At 41.5% G+C, this 15,037-nt stretch overlaps 1 protein-coding gene across 3 annotated transcripts in view; it reads right to left on the minus strand.

The window, feature by feature from the left end:
- The window catches only part of ARID5B (AT-rich interaction domain 5B), a 122,640-nt gene that overhangs the window by 96,028 nt on the left and 11,575 nt on the right, over positions 1-15,037 (minus strand). For all 3 annotated transcript variants that reach the window (XM_054071570.1, XM_054071571.1, XM_054071569.1), the window contains one exon: positions 13,033-13,258. In XM_054071570.1, coding sequence (XP_053927545.1) covers positions 13,033-13,258 — 226 coding nt within the window. The remainder of the gene's footprint in view (positions 1-13,032; positions 13,259-15,037) is intronic.

Below are 15,037 nucleotides of genomic sequence, written 5' to 3' on the forward strand. Positions count from 1 at the left end.
ACTGAGCATCACAGCAGCAAGCCTAAGCTCATGGGACAACACTGAATAATTACCACAAGAAAAAGAAATGCTCCTTCAAGTTCTGCCTACCTGAGCTGGAAGGCTCCCGTAAGGGAGAAGCAAGGCAGGCAGCTGAACACCTCCCGAGCAAGCAGGCCCCCTGTCCTCGTTCAAGCTGACCAGTCCACTGAAATACCAGGAGTCTCCCACACACAAAACTGCAGGATTTAATCTTTGATGTTTTACAAGAGCACAAAGACAACATAAAACACATTCAAGAAACACTGTGGGAAATATGCCAGCATCTTAAGGAACATTCCCTTTGGACATGAAGCCTTTTTTTAGCCAGACCGCTATGATTTTACTGTAGTGAGTCACACGAATGGATTCTGGATTAAGGTTTAAAAACGGGCTATTTTCTCTTCTGCTCCTAGGTTCACCTCAAGACATGTGAATGAAAAAACATGAGTAAGAATATTAGGCTGGACTTACACTCACCAACAGACACTAAATAGGGATCTACTAAATTTGTCAAGCTTAGCTGAAGTTTCAAATACGAAAGTCTGAAAATGCAGCTCTTTTTAACGTTGGGTTGGGCAAGGATCATAAAATTATAAAAAGATACCCTGTCCCTAAAGATTGCAAGAAGCTAATCATTAGCCACCCCTTTATAGCGCTCAGCTTTTTATTATATTATTCTGATATTTTTCCTTTGCAGGGACCTATTCCTTATTTTTACCATATGGGTAACAAAAAAGATCCACTGCCTCTAGGCAAAGTGTTTTTAAAGACAAAGACATTTGCTGGATTGAAAACAAACATACAAAGTGTACATAAATTTTTGTTTGACTACTGTTGGGCATCTGGAATGGCACACATTTTCCTTGGAAAATTTTTCTTCCAGTTTTTTATATAAATGCCCGTAAAATATGTACCCACCAGCAAGCTGAGAGAACTAAATTTAAAACGCACTTTCAGACCATTCTTTCACTTCATTCTTTTTAACTTTTCTTTTCCAAGGCAAGAGGGGAGGAGGGAGCTTGTACTGATGTTTTCCAGTACTGTTAAGTTCTTTTGCCTTTTAACAGAAATATGTAAACAAGGTGTATGACCGTAGGGTAATGTTCTAGTCACAAAGCATTCAAGAGCCAGAGTGAAGCTATTTAAAGAATGGAGTATTCAATTCCTGAGGCCAGATGCTAGTATAAATACGAAACTATGTTCACACTGCAGATTAAATTATTTTTAGTTTCTGCATTTGAACTGCCAAAATTATTTGGGTTGTTTTTTGTTGTTTTTTTTACTGTACCACAGAACTCACAGGGCCACATTTTTAGGTATCTGAACAGAGGAGTAGACACACAAGCATAAAAGGATTTTTTCAGCTATTTTCTCTGTGCAACAAAACTAGAAGTGTATCATGACATACACTGTCACAAGGGTCATTCAGGGAAAAAGAAAACTAAAAATGAAGATAGAGCTGAAACATTTGAGATTCTTGAAATAGATTTTTATAGTACCTTATCATTTAATTTTCATCCCACAAAGCTTTTAATCTGGAAATACTTAGTGTGAAGGAAAAGCAGAGACTGTGGTTTTAAAACAATTAAAGAGAAAAAACATGCATTAAGACTGCATTACACACTGTCAACTGTGTTTGCCACAAGAGCACACACAGATATTGCTACAAACACCAAGTTAAAGTCACCAGTAATTAACTAAAGACAAATAATCAGTAAGCCTGTGACCTTGCCATAGCAGAAGCCTGTGTGAATCCATGACAGAAAACAATGAAATAAACGAAAGTGATGGAAGTAAATCTAGGCTCAGTGACTAGTTGGGTGAGGATCTATCACTGACACACATTACAGCCTAAAGTCACCTACAAGGCTGACAAGGATGACCATTTCACTGTTATTTTTTTGGTGCTGTAATTATCTTCCCTTTGCTTCATCAGCTGGAAGGTCCATGATGTGTCTCAATGATGTGATTCATCTGCTGATGTCAGAGGGTTAGCCTACCCAAACACAAGAAGCAAAACGGGAACCTCATGGAGGGGCATCAGCCAAGCCATAGACCCTTCCCTCTGTGAATACCACAAATGCCCTGGAAGGGCTGAATGTACAGCCAGGAGCGTAAATCTGCAAGAAGGATGAGCAGAAAGACTGCAGCTTGATCAATGGAGAGACCTCCTGCGACACTAAGGAATGTGGAATCACTGAGCAGACTTGCTCTGCCCCGCGCTGAACGTGCATATTTTGCCGATGACTTACAAGAAGGATTAGGCCAGTAACACCACACAGCTGGGGGAAGACGCTGGGAGGGGAAGGGGTCCTGCAGCACCGAGGCTGTAACCCATCTAATATTGAGATGTGTGAACCGACAGAAAGTACCTGCAGAGACTCTGTCGTGGCCCCAATTCAGGAAGGCAGGGGACACCGGGCTTAATTACAAACAGGTGACGCGGGATGTGCTGAAAGCTGAACATGCTCTTGACTATCACGTCAGGTTCGATCCCAATTCCTAATTAACTGTTCTTATCAGGCACGGATCTGGTAACACAACAGCAAAGCCTCCTTCCAGTGGACAGGCTGACAACCTCAGCCTACCCTGGATATTTACAACACACTTTTAAAATGCATTAGACTTAATTTTAAAGAAACCTGGGACCAGAACATCTGGGCTCTTGTTATTTTGTTTCTCAGCAATAAAAAGTGAAAAAAAAAAGATGCAGCTGTGGATAAAATGTTCAAGAACATAGTAGCTACCCTGTCATCCTTTACCTATTTTCCATTCACTAGCCTCGTTCACAGGAGCGGAACAGGACATGAGGGATCTTGGAAGAGGACAATAGGGAATGTTTCCCACTTTTTTCTTAAATTACATTTTCCATTTGTCATAGGATCCTTGAATTGTACAACACGTGGGGATCTATTCCACTTATGACACACATGTGTAACTCCTCTTGGCACTAACGGGAACGACAAACACGTTGCGAGAGGAGAATTGCCCCCTAAAACTGCAGGAGTGCGAACAAGGTTGTAAATACATCTCAAGGTTCTGGTAATATTAGAAAGCAGCCTAGTGTCTCTCTCATGGTTTATTATGATATCACCAAATCCCCTCTATGTATTCATAGCCTTGTAATTCACAATTATTCTGGGTCCATAAATGTATTTGGCATCTGAATGTAGAACTGATACTATTATTTCACATATTATGGTACTGTCCGTGAAAGCTAAATTTATTCCAGCAGAGACTCCTGGAGTTCATTCATCAGATATTTTATGCTACTGTTCTTTTAATGATTCATTTATCCTTAGTAATATTTGTATTCTGAAGTGTGGCGTCTCCAGCCGACAGTACAATGCTCCGCTGAATTATCTTTTTCTTTCACAGCATAACAAAGTAGAGCACAGTCAAATTGAAGATGGCCTTTAGTACACTGTCAGAACAATACTGCTTACCAAGCATATCCAGACACATTTCTCAAACCACATGTAATTCTCTGGCTGCCAACACGCTCATAAAGTCATTAACCGGCATCTTAAAATGAGGGTGTGATACATATATTTAAATGTTTAGGAAAATCAAATGTGTGCTCTTCTAGAACCTTATTTTGAATTTCAGCTTCTACATTTATCAATTATGCAGCAGTGCACAGATGTAAAAATTCACCTTGATTTTTCACAAGCTGCTAAAATATATTCCTGCTAAAATAATACACATTATCTATCACTAACAAAAGCTTCTTTATTGCGTTAACTGTTTGTCCTTCACAATGTAACAGAGTAAGACAGTCCCAAGCTGAAGGCTTACAGTGCTGGGGATTCATTTTTACAAGCAAATTATTATTAACAGTAAAATTAAAGAGGAGCTTATTTAACATGGTACAGATTTCACTAAAAGAAGTAAATAAAGATTATGCCACAATGCTCTACAATACAAAACCTACCCGATAAGTGAAAATTCATGCTGTTATATTTTTTAAATACATGCTTTCTCCATCACCCACTCCCACAAACTGCACTCCAATTTATATACACGTACTAGGTTTAACTCTTCCCTTCCCAAACACCCTCATCCATCAACAGCCTCATCATGCAAGGACCAACATGCATGAACCACATTAACCAAAAGAGATTAAGCAGTCAGAATACTGATATGGACAGTCCTAAAACACAGTTTAACATGGGCAAGGACACTAGAATAACAGTTTTCTCCCATGTACTCATATAGCTCCTCTTGGACATCCCTGGGCTGCTTGCATTGGAAAGGTAGGTTTGCTGCTGCCCACTCAGCCACCAGAGCCAAGCCCTTTCCCACACTCTTGTCTAACATGTTCCTTTTCTTTCTAGCCAGCCCATCTCTCATCTCCCCTTGCCTGCCCATGCAAAGTTCCGCCTTGGCGAGTCAAGGTCCCATCATATCCTGTTGCTGAAGTCCCTAAAAAATGCTAACATGGCCATTCGCTGGCACTACAGCCCCGCACAGCTTGGAGGGTAGCCCAGCTTTTGCTACTGTATGTCCCTGTCCTACCAAGTAATTTTGGGAAAAGAGGAAAAGGAGAAGAAAAAGCAAGACTTCTCCATCAATTTCAGATGCACAAAGGATGCTTCCTCTGACAAACTCCCATGGCATGAGGCAGGTCATCTATAAGAAGAAGAATACTGTATCTCGGAGAACAAGCGCCAGCCTTTCTGCAACACAGCAGTCAGAACCAGACTAACATATTTAGGAAGACAGATGGTGACAGACCAGGCACCTCACAGTGTGCCTGTAAAGAAAAGGCATGTCGCCTTTCTAGGCATGGGAGTAACAGAGAGCAACTCAGAAGAGCAACTTGGAAGGGAGGTGGTAAATAAGTTGGGTCTGACTTTTCTCCCACTACCCAGAAGAGAACTGACATCCAGAACTGGCCAAAACTTGTCAAAAGGAACCACGGAAGAGCCTGAGCATCTCAGCATGGCAGCACAGGTCACAAGCCAGAATGGTTCATGAGCTGGTATGAAGACAGCTTCAACTCGATTCACTGAGTGCTCAGAGTCAAAGATGACTGCAAGACCCCAACTTCTGGACTCCAGCAGCACAGAATTACAGTGCAGGAAAGAAGCCGGCCAGGAAAAAGAGGACATCCCCAGGGCTCACCCAACTGTGCCACAATGTTATATAGGTGCTTGGTTTTACAGATCTTTGCACTGAGCCCATTTTTGGCTGGCTGCGTGGAAAGGATACAATGCAGGAAAAGGGCATTAATGATCTATGAGGGACCAACAGCTTTAACCAACAACCACGGCACAAAGGAGACGGCTGATCACCTCCCTTTATAGCACTGGGCATGGGAAGTGCAGGGACACAAAACAATAGATGTCCCAAACTGGGTCCCCTGGGACCCAGGAACAATACGGGCAGGGATGGAAACTAGAGGGAAGGCTGGGGAGGAAAACGGCACCCTCTAAACCCAAAATTTAAAAAAGGAAAAGAAAAGGAAAAAAAAAAAAGAAGAAATTGAGATAAAGTCAGATTCAGAGCACAGCAACACTGCACCAGGAAGCACACGTTTCCAGTTACTGGAACAAAAACTCATGGTCAGTAAGAATTAAATGCAAGATCCAACAGTGACTAGAAGGGAAAAAATCCTGGAGAGCAGACACATGTGGGTTATTACACAGCCTGGCAAGGTCAATCTCGGTGCTAAAAACAGACAAAAATAAAAAAAGCTGTCAAACATTTTTAAAGGGACACTGTCCCACACTGGCTGCTTTGACACTGCCTGTGAATGGTCCTTATTTTTTATCTACTTATTTTGTAATTATGTAGGCTACTCCTGTTCCAACCAGAGGCTTGAACAAAACTCTTATTGATGGTGGAAACTGCTGCAACTTTGGCTTTAGGAGAATGTGGGGCAGTTCCTTCTAGCTTCCCAAGGCGATAAAATTTAACTCTTCCTCCTCTCCTGTCTTACAGCAGTGATTTCTTCCCTGATGCTTCCAAACAGACCAGAACCGCAATTGCAAATGGTTGTACTCTACACCAACGACAAAGTGCCCTGTCATACCAATACATAATTGAAAACGCTGCACAGTGACAACTGCTATCAGCACAATTCTGATAATCATGTTAGCTCTTGCTCCTGCTGCAGGAGCTGGTGGGGGTGGGGAACAGGCACTGTGATTTAGGGGCTACCTGGAGAGAAGTTACATGGGACTTTGTTTACATTTCTTGGCAGATCTTCCACATTTCAGAGAATGACATACCCACCTTCTCAATTCCCAGGGGCAAAGCCACCCCTCCCCCTTTTATAAGAGCCCAAGGGCAGGTCAAAGTTTGAGAACAAATCCAAATTTTATCTCTTTGATAAGGCACGCTTGAAGTTTGAGATGTGTGGTGTTAAAACTCCTTTCATTCACCATTCCAACGGTGAATGAAAGGCTTCCATAGCCAGTGCCGCATATTAAAATGTTTTTGTCATCGCCACACATTTCCTCTTTAATGAAGTAGGCCCTTCCCAGAGAAAGGAAGAAATTAACAGCACTTAAATCATCCCAGCATTGTTTGGACAAACACATTTTCTCGGGAAGGACCAGGTGGCTAAAGACAACGTCCCGACCCCACCAACATGCTCCCTGGAAGGCTAGGGAAGGTGCAGAGGAAAGTGGCAGTGGCTCAAGAGAGACAGCTAAGTGAGGAGGGGGAGCCCCAAAATGCTGTTGGAGTTAGGGTCACCTCCAGGAGACAACATGTCATTATCACAGGATTATTAGGCTTACACAACACTGAACAACAGCATCACCTTTCAGCATTTAATAGGCAGCCAGCAACTAAAGCCAAGACAAGTATTAGTTATTTTAAACCAACCAGCTGACAAACAGTAAAAATAAACCTTTCTCTTGTCCTCTTCATGCAAGACCAGACAAAATTGTTTGTGTGCTTAGCATCTCCAATCACAAGCATGTTAAAACTACAGCTAAGTGGTAGTTAAACCAAAAGAAGATGCATAACCAAAGGGAGTCTTCCCGCTCCGTAGGCTCTTTCAACAGCAATCCCAACAGGCTGCTCTGCAGCCTGCCAGTGCTCTTGTTCTGCTGCAGTAGCACTGGCACATGATAGGAGCTGCACAACCACAGAAGAAAACACAAGGCCACCGTCCTTTTTCTACCAAGTAGGTTGCCCTCCTCCATTCAGGCTCCTTGGAATACAACACAAAAGTCATGTAATGGCCTCATCAACGCCAAAAGAGCTGTATCAATTGGGCTGCTTAAAATGAGTTAGGAGGTCACTTTGACCCACAAGACAAAATACAACATACGGTGCACAAGGGCAGAGAGGGGGAAATGGGATAATGGGACACTTACAGGAGCTTTATCAAGATCAAAATGGCATTCAGCTAGGGCAATGGGGCCAGGAAGGCACAAGGAAGAGGCGAAGAGCACAGACAAACAGAGAAGAAGGGGAGGGGAAGAGTTAGAGGCATGACTTAGGCAGAAAGTATCCAAAGTAGCTGTGCTCTGAATAGCTAACAATTAGTTGGTCAGAAAATTATTGCATCAAGTTAAGCCAGGCGAGCCTGAACTCAGCAGCACGCGATAAACAATGAAAAAGGAGAGTCGGCATCAGCTCAGAAGTCACCGCAAGTGTTTAAACACACTACAGATGCAGATTATCAGTTTCGATAACATTAGAGTTTGACTACACTATGACTTGATAATCTTCTTCATCTGGAAAAGCCATGCCTGTTGCAAGGCAAGTGAAATCAGAAGGGCCACGCAGCAGCCCAGCGCCCGCTGGGGCCAGGCGCCATGCCTGGGCACTGAGGGGTTGGCACCTTCCTGCAAGACAGTTCGTCCCCGCTCTGCTTTTCCTTCCAACCTCACTGCTATCTGCCATGGATCAGCCAACTTCCACAGCAAAGCAAGACACAGAGAGGAGCTGCGATCTCCTGGGTGAAGGAGCAAATTATGAGATTGGCTAAGAAAAGAAGGAAATGAGAAGGTGAGCTGCGGCATCCAGCCCCTGCCCGGCAAGCTCTGCTGGAGGGCTCAGAAGAGCAAACTAGGAAACAACTGCTGGAAAAACACTGATGGACTACACAAGGGTGACGGTTAAAATATAAACCTCAACTAGAAGTAGCACTTGGTTTTCCTGGATTTCACAGAGAACAAAGATCCAAGCTCTGCACCTTCAAATCCATGACTGTGGGGAATGGAAGATGGGACAGGACTGATCGCTAAATTTTCTTTGGGTTCCCCATCACTGGACACAAACAAACAAGCAATAACCACACCAAATCCCTCTTCTGTAAGCACCAGAATTTGCTCATCCCCATTACTAACACTGCCAGTGTGGGAACGGGAGATGCTCGTTGCAGAACAACCTCTGAACCAGCCATTTTGGCATGATAAAGACTCTTAAAGAACAGCTAAAAAGAGCAACAATGACAGTCTGGGGACCAAACCCGGACCTCTATCGTGACAGCCTCACGTGCAGAAGGATGCAGGTTCCCCAGCTGGGGCAGCAGCAGCTGCCACCTCTCCAGCACAGCGCAGGCACAGGGGCCATTTGCTCCTCAGCTAAACCCAGGCAGTGCCACAGCCCAGCCTAGCCCAAACCAACAAAGCCAGCAAGCACTAAATTCAGTCATTTTCCCCTCAGTCTCTTCTCTCAATTTCAGCTCTGACTCCTCTATCTTTTATTTCTTTTTCTAAAGACACATTTAGAGATGAAACCATTCATAACTGCCTATCCACAGACAGTTTGTGGCAGCATAATTGACAATGAGTCTGCTGCAAAAATGAAAATGCTGTTTTAATAACCTTGGCCTAAAATACATTCTGTTGTATGCCTCAAAGGGTTTCAATAAAAAGTCAACCTGTAGAGACATATTTTCTTGGCTTAAACAACAATCCAAAGCATATAAATGTAGTCCAACTATAATGACATATTTATAGGCCAATAAAGCTTACACTGCAGCTTTCATACTTCACTTAAAGGAAGTCTGTAAGAAGCAGTGTTATATAAAATAATTTGAATTTTTTTCGAACTATAGCCCAAGGAATACAAATATGCAACTTCGCCATATTTAACCGATCGTGTTTACATTTCTTAGTTGCTAAAAATTTCGTAAAATGAAATAATTCCTCATTTGGTGACTTCCCACTGTTTTACCAAATATGGGTATACAAGTCCATTTATTACAAAGAAAAATCCCCTAAATAATTCTAAAGACAAATAAAAATAACTAGCGGCCTCAGTAGTGAATGATTTAATCAGACCAATTCTTCTGGAAAAACAGGTTCTCATGTTCATTATGAATAATACATTCCTGAGCAACTCTATTTTTATATGCTGCATTGTTGTTATTCTTTATTTTTCTCAACATTTGAAAGAAATATTCAGAAAGCTATAAATAGTCTTCAGACACAAACTGCTAGCATTCAATATTGACATAGTTGTAGAAAGAGAGAACGTATAACATAAATACCTCAACTGGCAGAAAAAAATAATTCTTAAAAATAATTTTTCAGGTTGGAATCTTGAAGCTCACAGAAAAAAAATGCCATTGCTAGATCTTTCATTTAATACAGTCCCAAGGAAAAGTTCTGCATAATTCACTACTGATAAAAACAATGGCATTTTATAATAAAAAAAAAAGTTTCTGCAGAGAAGAAAGGCAAAGATAAAAGAAGAGAAAAGAAAAAAAAGAGACAAAGGAGGGGAGGAAGAGAAGAAAAAAAGGAACAGAAAGAAAGAAGATAAAAATAAGAGAACAAAAATGTAAGCAGAACTACCGAATTTGAATTAGGGTTAACTTTTAATTGTAGGTATATGGTTTCTCCAGGTTGTGGATTAACCAGGTTTTGCCTTAGTTTTGGCTAAGTGAGTGCCACAGAGTACAGGGTACGCTGCTCACACGAGGCCTCGCTCTGCCCAGTTATTGTTTAGAGCTGCCCTTCTCCCAACAATAATGTGTTTAATGGTGTTTGCACAGTGCCACTTCTGTGGTTCTGTACCAGCCATGTTTTCATTTCATCTAGGTTATTTGACCTTTCATCATTCCTGGACAGTGTGTGAAAAATGATTTTGTTTCTTCTGTGAAGTTTTTTTAGCTTTTTGGTAGGGACACAATTTCCTATTGACATCTACAGCTCAGTTCAAAAACATCGAGTAGGGAAAATATCAGAATATATTCACTTCTATGGGAATTTTCCGAAGAAATTACATGTTTCCATGACAAAGGGGTCCAGGAGATCACCTAGATTATGTATGCCTTTTCAACACCCGGTTCAGCAACTTCCTCATGTACAGCCAGGGTTAAACATGGATGTCACTAGCAGATGTGTTCATGGCCCGCCAGACTAGCACAAGAAGGGATTTGTTCCCTTCAGATCCTTCTGCACAAAGCAGTCCCCACTCTGCCCCATGCGGAAGCCCTTCGCCAAACAACCCCATGGGTGCAACACTGAGTACCTGATTAGAAGGGGAACCGATGCTGCAGTGGTGGGAAGTAGCACATGTTCTGGAGATCACCTCTCCGTTTGGGCTGATTAACCATGTTAATAGAGCTGTGCTGATGCTCTCACCTGAGGGACCTTTGCATGGCAGTGCACTGCGCTGCCTCACAGTTTACAACCCTATTTTAAGAGAAAAACTACCTCACCCCATTGTACTGGAGACCTACTGCAGAAGTTATTGCTAGTAAATCTTTGATCACTGCGGATGAGTATTGCTCCGTTGGCAAGATGCTGAGTATTGGAAAAAGTCTGTGGGCACATGTTTTAACAGGCACTAAACCTGCCGTTTTGACAGCAGAGGAGATGCAACACCAGCAGCTCAAATTTCTATGCCTTAGATACTGCACTTTATGTTAGTGCCTTTCCCCCATAGCTAGAAAGATAGGGCATTCCCAGAGCACAATGTCAAGCTTGACTAACCACTCAAAATGAGTGAAGTAAATCTTCTTCACCTGATGGGCGTTAAAAAACCATCCCATAGTTAAGCCAAACATCAGAGCTCATGGGTCGCCTACAGGAGACAATCAAACAGACCTGTTTCACAAGCAATGAAGATCACTGTTCTTCTCTCAGATATGGAAAGCAAAATATGCTTAAATTCTTGAGCCTTTCAAAGAGTAAAAATATCATCTTAGTACTAGATTTAAGAAATGTCTTTGATTGCCTTTCATAGGGTAGCTCAGCTGTCTGTATCAACACGCCTAATTAGCTATGGGTCTTCTTGAAGCTTTGATTGGTTTCACTCTGACCAACCAGTCATGATGAAGAAAAAGGCAACCATGATCAAACATTAGTCAAAATACCCTTTTCTACCAAAAAATATAGACCCAACAATAAAGCCAGAGCCACCAACCGAAAATGAGCAACATCAGAATGTGGGTTATCAAAATTATACCATATAGTTTGCATTCCATACGTGTTTTCAGTATAACCCCTACTTTCAAAGGCTTAACATGCAACTATAGGCTTTAGGCTTAAAGATGATTTTCTTTGGCTCCTAGGGTAGATAATAACAATTTCATAACTTACCACAAGTTTTTTTTGTATGTTAAAAACAAAAGCAAGAAAACATTAACACACAAAAGTTCTGTCTTAAAAATATTAAGATTTTTTTTGACACAACAAACAAATGCAAATAAATGCAGTGAGTAAAGAAGATGCCAGGGCAATAGCAGAGAAAATTACTGCATGTAATTATGAACCAGAAGAAACCTCACAGAAAAGCAAAGGAAAGAAGGAAGAATTGCAGGGGTTATGTAATGTAATGAAAATTAAGATCAACTTCCAACTTTACATTAATCTTCCAACCTACATATCTAGTGGTGAAATGAGAGATCGACAAGATCACTTCACCATTTGATAAGATTAGAAAAACAAGATGCAGAAGATAAATCCTCCAAGACATATCTTCAGCTTGGTGTAACTTGGCTTCAATGCCAACACAGTTGTGCCATTATAAAACTGAACTTAGCCCTACATCTCCTGCTCAGGTAGGTACAAAAGCATTTCCTTTCATGCACAAGCCTTAGTTTTTTAATTTCTTACCTCTCCACTCATTACGGCCTAAATTTGATGCTTTCCGAACTTAGAACACTTCTTAAAAGTTTGGTATAACAGAGAAACGACCCTTGGTACAAGAGAAATATCCTTTGGTACAGCAGAGAAACATCCCTGGGATGCAGTTCAAAGCAACATCTCTGACGGCTACTACACATCCAAGGTCCTAACTGTACAAACAGGCACCTTTACCAACAGGAGAGCCATCTCTCTCGGATCCTGGGCCGCCACCACTGATTTCAGAGGTGTAAGTATGCACACACCAAAGCAGCCCTAGAGCTGCAAGTCTGTCCACAACCACCCGAAGTAGCAGAGCTACCACTTCCCATCCTAAAAACAGACAGGGAAAGAAAGCACAGGTCTGTCTGGAGAGAATAGTGGGGTGTTTGCAGAGACCGATGCTGTGCAGTAACATAAAGCTCACAAGGAAATGCTGTAGCGGGCTACGGAAGGGACATCTCCCTACCAAACAAGAGACGAAGCTGACCATGCAGAGACAGGACAAGAACCAGAAGCAGCTGACAATGCCACACTTCCACAAGACGGGACAAAATAACTGAAAGGGCTTTGTTCTCCTCTGCCTGTCAAAAAGTCCTTGGGAATATGTGTCAGGCTCCTTTGCCACCAATGCACATCCCTGACCCGATCCCCAGGCCTGCAGAGCCCCAGGGAGAGCCCTCAACAATTATTTGTGCGTGCATCTTCAGGGTTTCAGCCTAGCGCTCAGGGATGCGTCTGTGGAGCAGACAGGAATCACAGAGACACCCCACAATAATCTTGAAGGATCCTGGGATGAGCTCACCACCACCACCCATCCTGCTCAGGTATCTCATCACCACACCTCTGCCCGAAGCACAGACATACCTTGGGAATCAGTGACGGCTTGGCAGGATCAGATTCATTTGCCTTCAAAAGGCACTCACCCATGGGCCTCTCCCCACAGAAGAAAGTAAGGGATACTCACCAAGGTCAGCCTTTTCCTTCAGGATGTCTTTGAAGTTCAAGCCGCTGTTGAGCGTGGATTGTCTGTATCTCATCAAAGCCTCCTTCTGTCCATTCTTGCCCACATCTATCGGCTTGACTGGCTCAGCCCGGAAACCACACTTCCACTTGGAGAAGTCGGACTGTGCCCATTTTGCCAAGTCCTCAAGCTTCACAGTAACTTTCTCTGAAACAGCAATAACTTCATCCTGCAGGAAGCAGTCAGACGAGAATGCGATACATCACACGGGGCTCCGTGATGACTGATAAACCCGTAACGCCATCCCCCATAGCTTATTGGAAAAGTCTGTCTTGCTGTTGGCAGATTAATTTTTCTGTAATACGGGAAAGCTAGTACTACATTATTCCTCCTGCCACCTAAGCGGAAATATTAGTTGTTTACTCGAAACAAATACAGATGATCTAAGGACAATTTCTAGGTCCAGGGCAATGATCCTAAAACGCATTTGAACTGCAGGTTGCCAAATCACATTCTGTAGAACCCAAAACCTTGAGGGGAAGTTTGTTTTTTAGGTGCAATTAGCTGCAAATGTAAAAATTCATGGCTGGATGACTAATGGTTATAGCCAGTCCTGAAATAAATGGACTAAGTAAATCTCAGATTCTTGGAACTCTGACTCACCAGAAAATTCCTGTATTTATGATACATTTTCCCTTGGCTTATACACAAATATTGAATTTAACTTTTGTCCTAAAAATTAAATAAAACTGTGATGTAATCCCAAAAGAAATACTACATAAACGTTATGTGTTTCCCACCAAAAGAAACTCGCACATTCTCATGTTTCTTAAAATCTTTTTTGAGATCAGAACTGTAATTTTTTTTTCCTTTCTTAAACATACATTCTAAGAAAATCACTTAAATTTAAGTTTATCCTCCAGAACATATACTCAAATTAAGCAGCTCTAATTGCTGAATTTTATCCTTCCAGGAAACAATCAAGTCCTCTCAGTCATGATGAATAAGCAAAATCTTTTATAGCTGACTCCAGTAAGCAAGGGCTCAAGAAAGCCTCAAAAATAAACAAACACACACACATACCCAGCAAGATACACTACAGATTTTTTAGTTAAAACAGCAGAAATAATTTATGTTGTCATGAGAGCTGGCTGTACACCACACCTTGCACACTGCACATTTCTAGTGCTAAATAAGGTTATAGGTTCTTGAAATAAATAAACCAGCATCCAATTTTTCTCTCCAATAAACACAAGTATTTGTGAAGGGGAGAGAAATTCTTTGAGTTATTAAACAAAGAGAAAAGCACGATTGATTGTCTCTGTGGTTTGTTGTTTTTTTTCCACTGAACACATTCCTCAGGAAATAAAATACTGCTCAATAGAGAGGAAGAAAAAAAAAAAAGCTTTATTGTGATAAGTTACATAGAATAGAAAGCCTGAAGTATCTCTGGTAAAAAAGCAGAGCTGATATTCCACTCTCCCTTACATAATACAAAATCATTTTATAAGCAGGCACCTTCATTACATTTAGTGCAACAACAAATATTTGGTCAGAAACGAATGGCAGGCTTACATGCTAAGCAAGCTTGTAATAAAATCTTTTCCTTTATCACAGCATAAGAGCTTCTACCGAACAACAAACAATAACAGCGATGTTTTAAATCTCTGTTTATGACAAATGTCAATACTTTGTAAACAAGCATTGGGTACTACAAAGTACAATTTCAATGGATGGTTTCACCCAATTTGATTACACCATCCACTCAAAATAAAAAAGCTGTAGTTGCTGTGCATTTTATAGCTATTACATGGTGATCATTAAATGTCAAGACGGAAAAAATACAGAACAGATATAATAATATCAGCCTTCTTGCAGACAGTCTCAACAGTTTCTGAGTGAAGTTCTCTTTTAGGGTGCTGAATACCATGACCAGCTACTACACAATTTCTAATACTCAACACCAGAGGAACCTATTTAGCAGCAGTTTTAATAAAAACCTGACTTG

Source organism: Cuculus canorus, chromosome 7 (genome assembly GCF_017976375.1).
Source record: "Cuculus canorus isolate bCucCan1 chromosome 7, bCucCan1.pri, whole genome shotgun sequence".
NCBI lineage: Eukaryota > Metazoa > Chordata > Aves > Cuculiformes > Cuculidae > Cuculus > Cuculus canorus.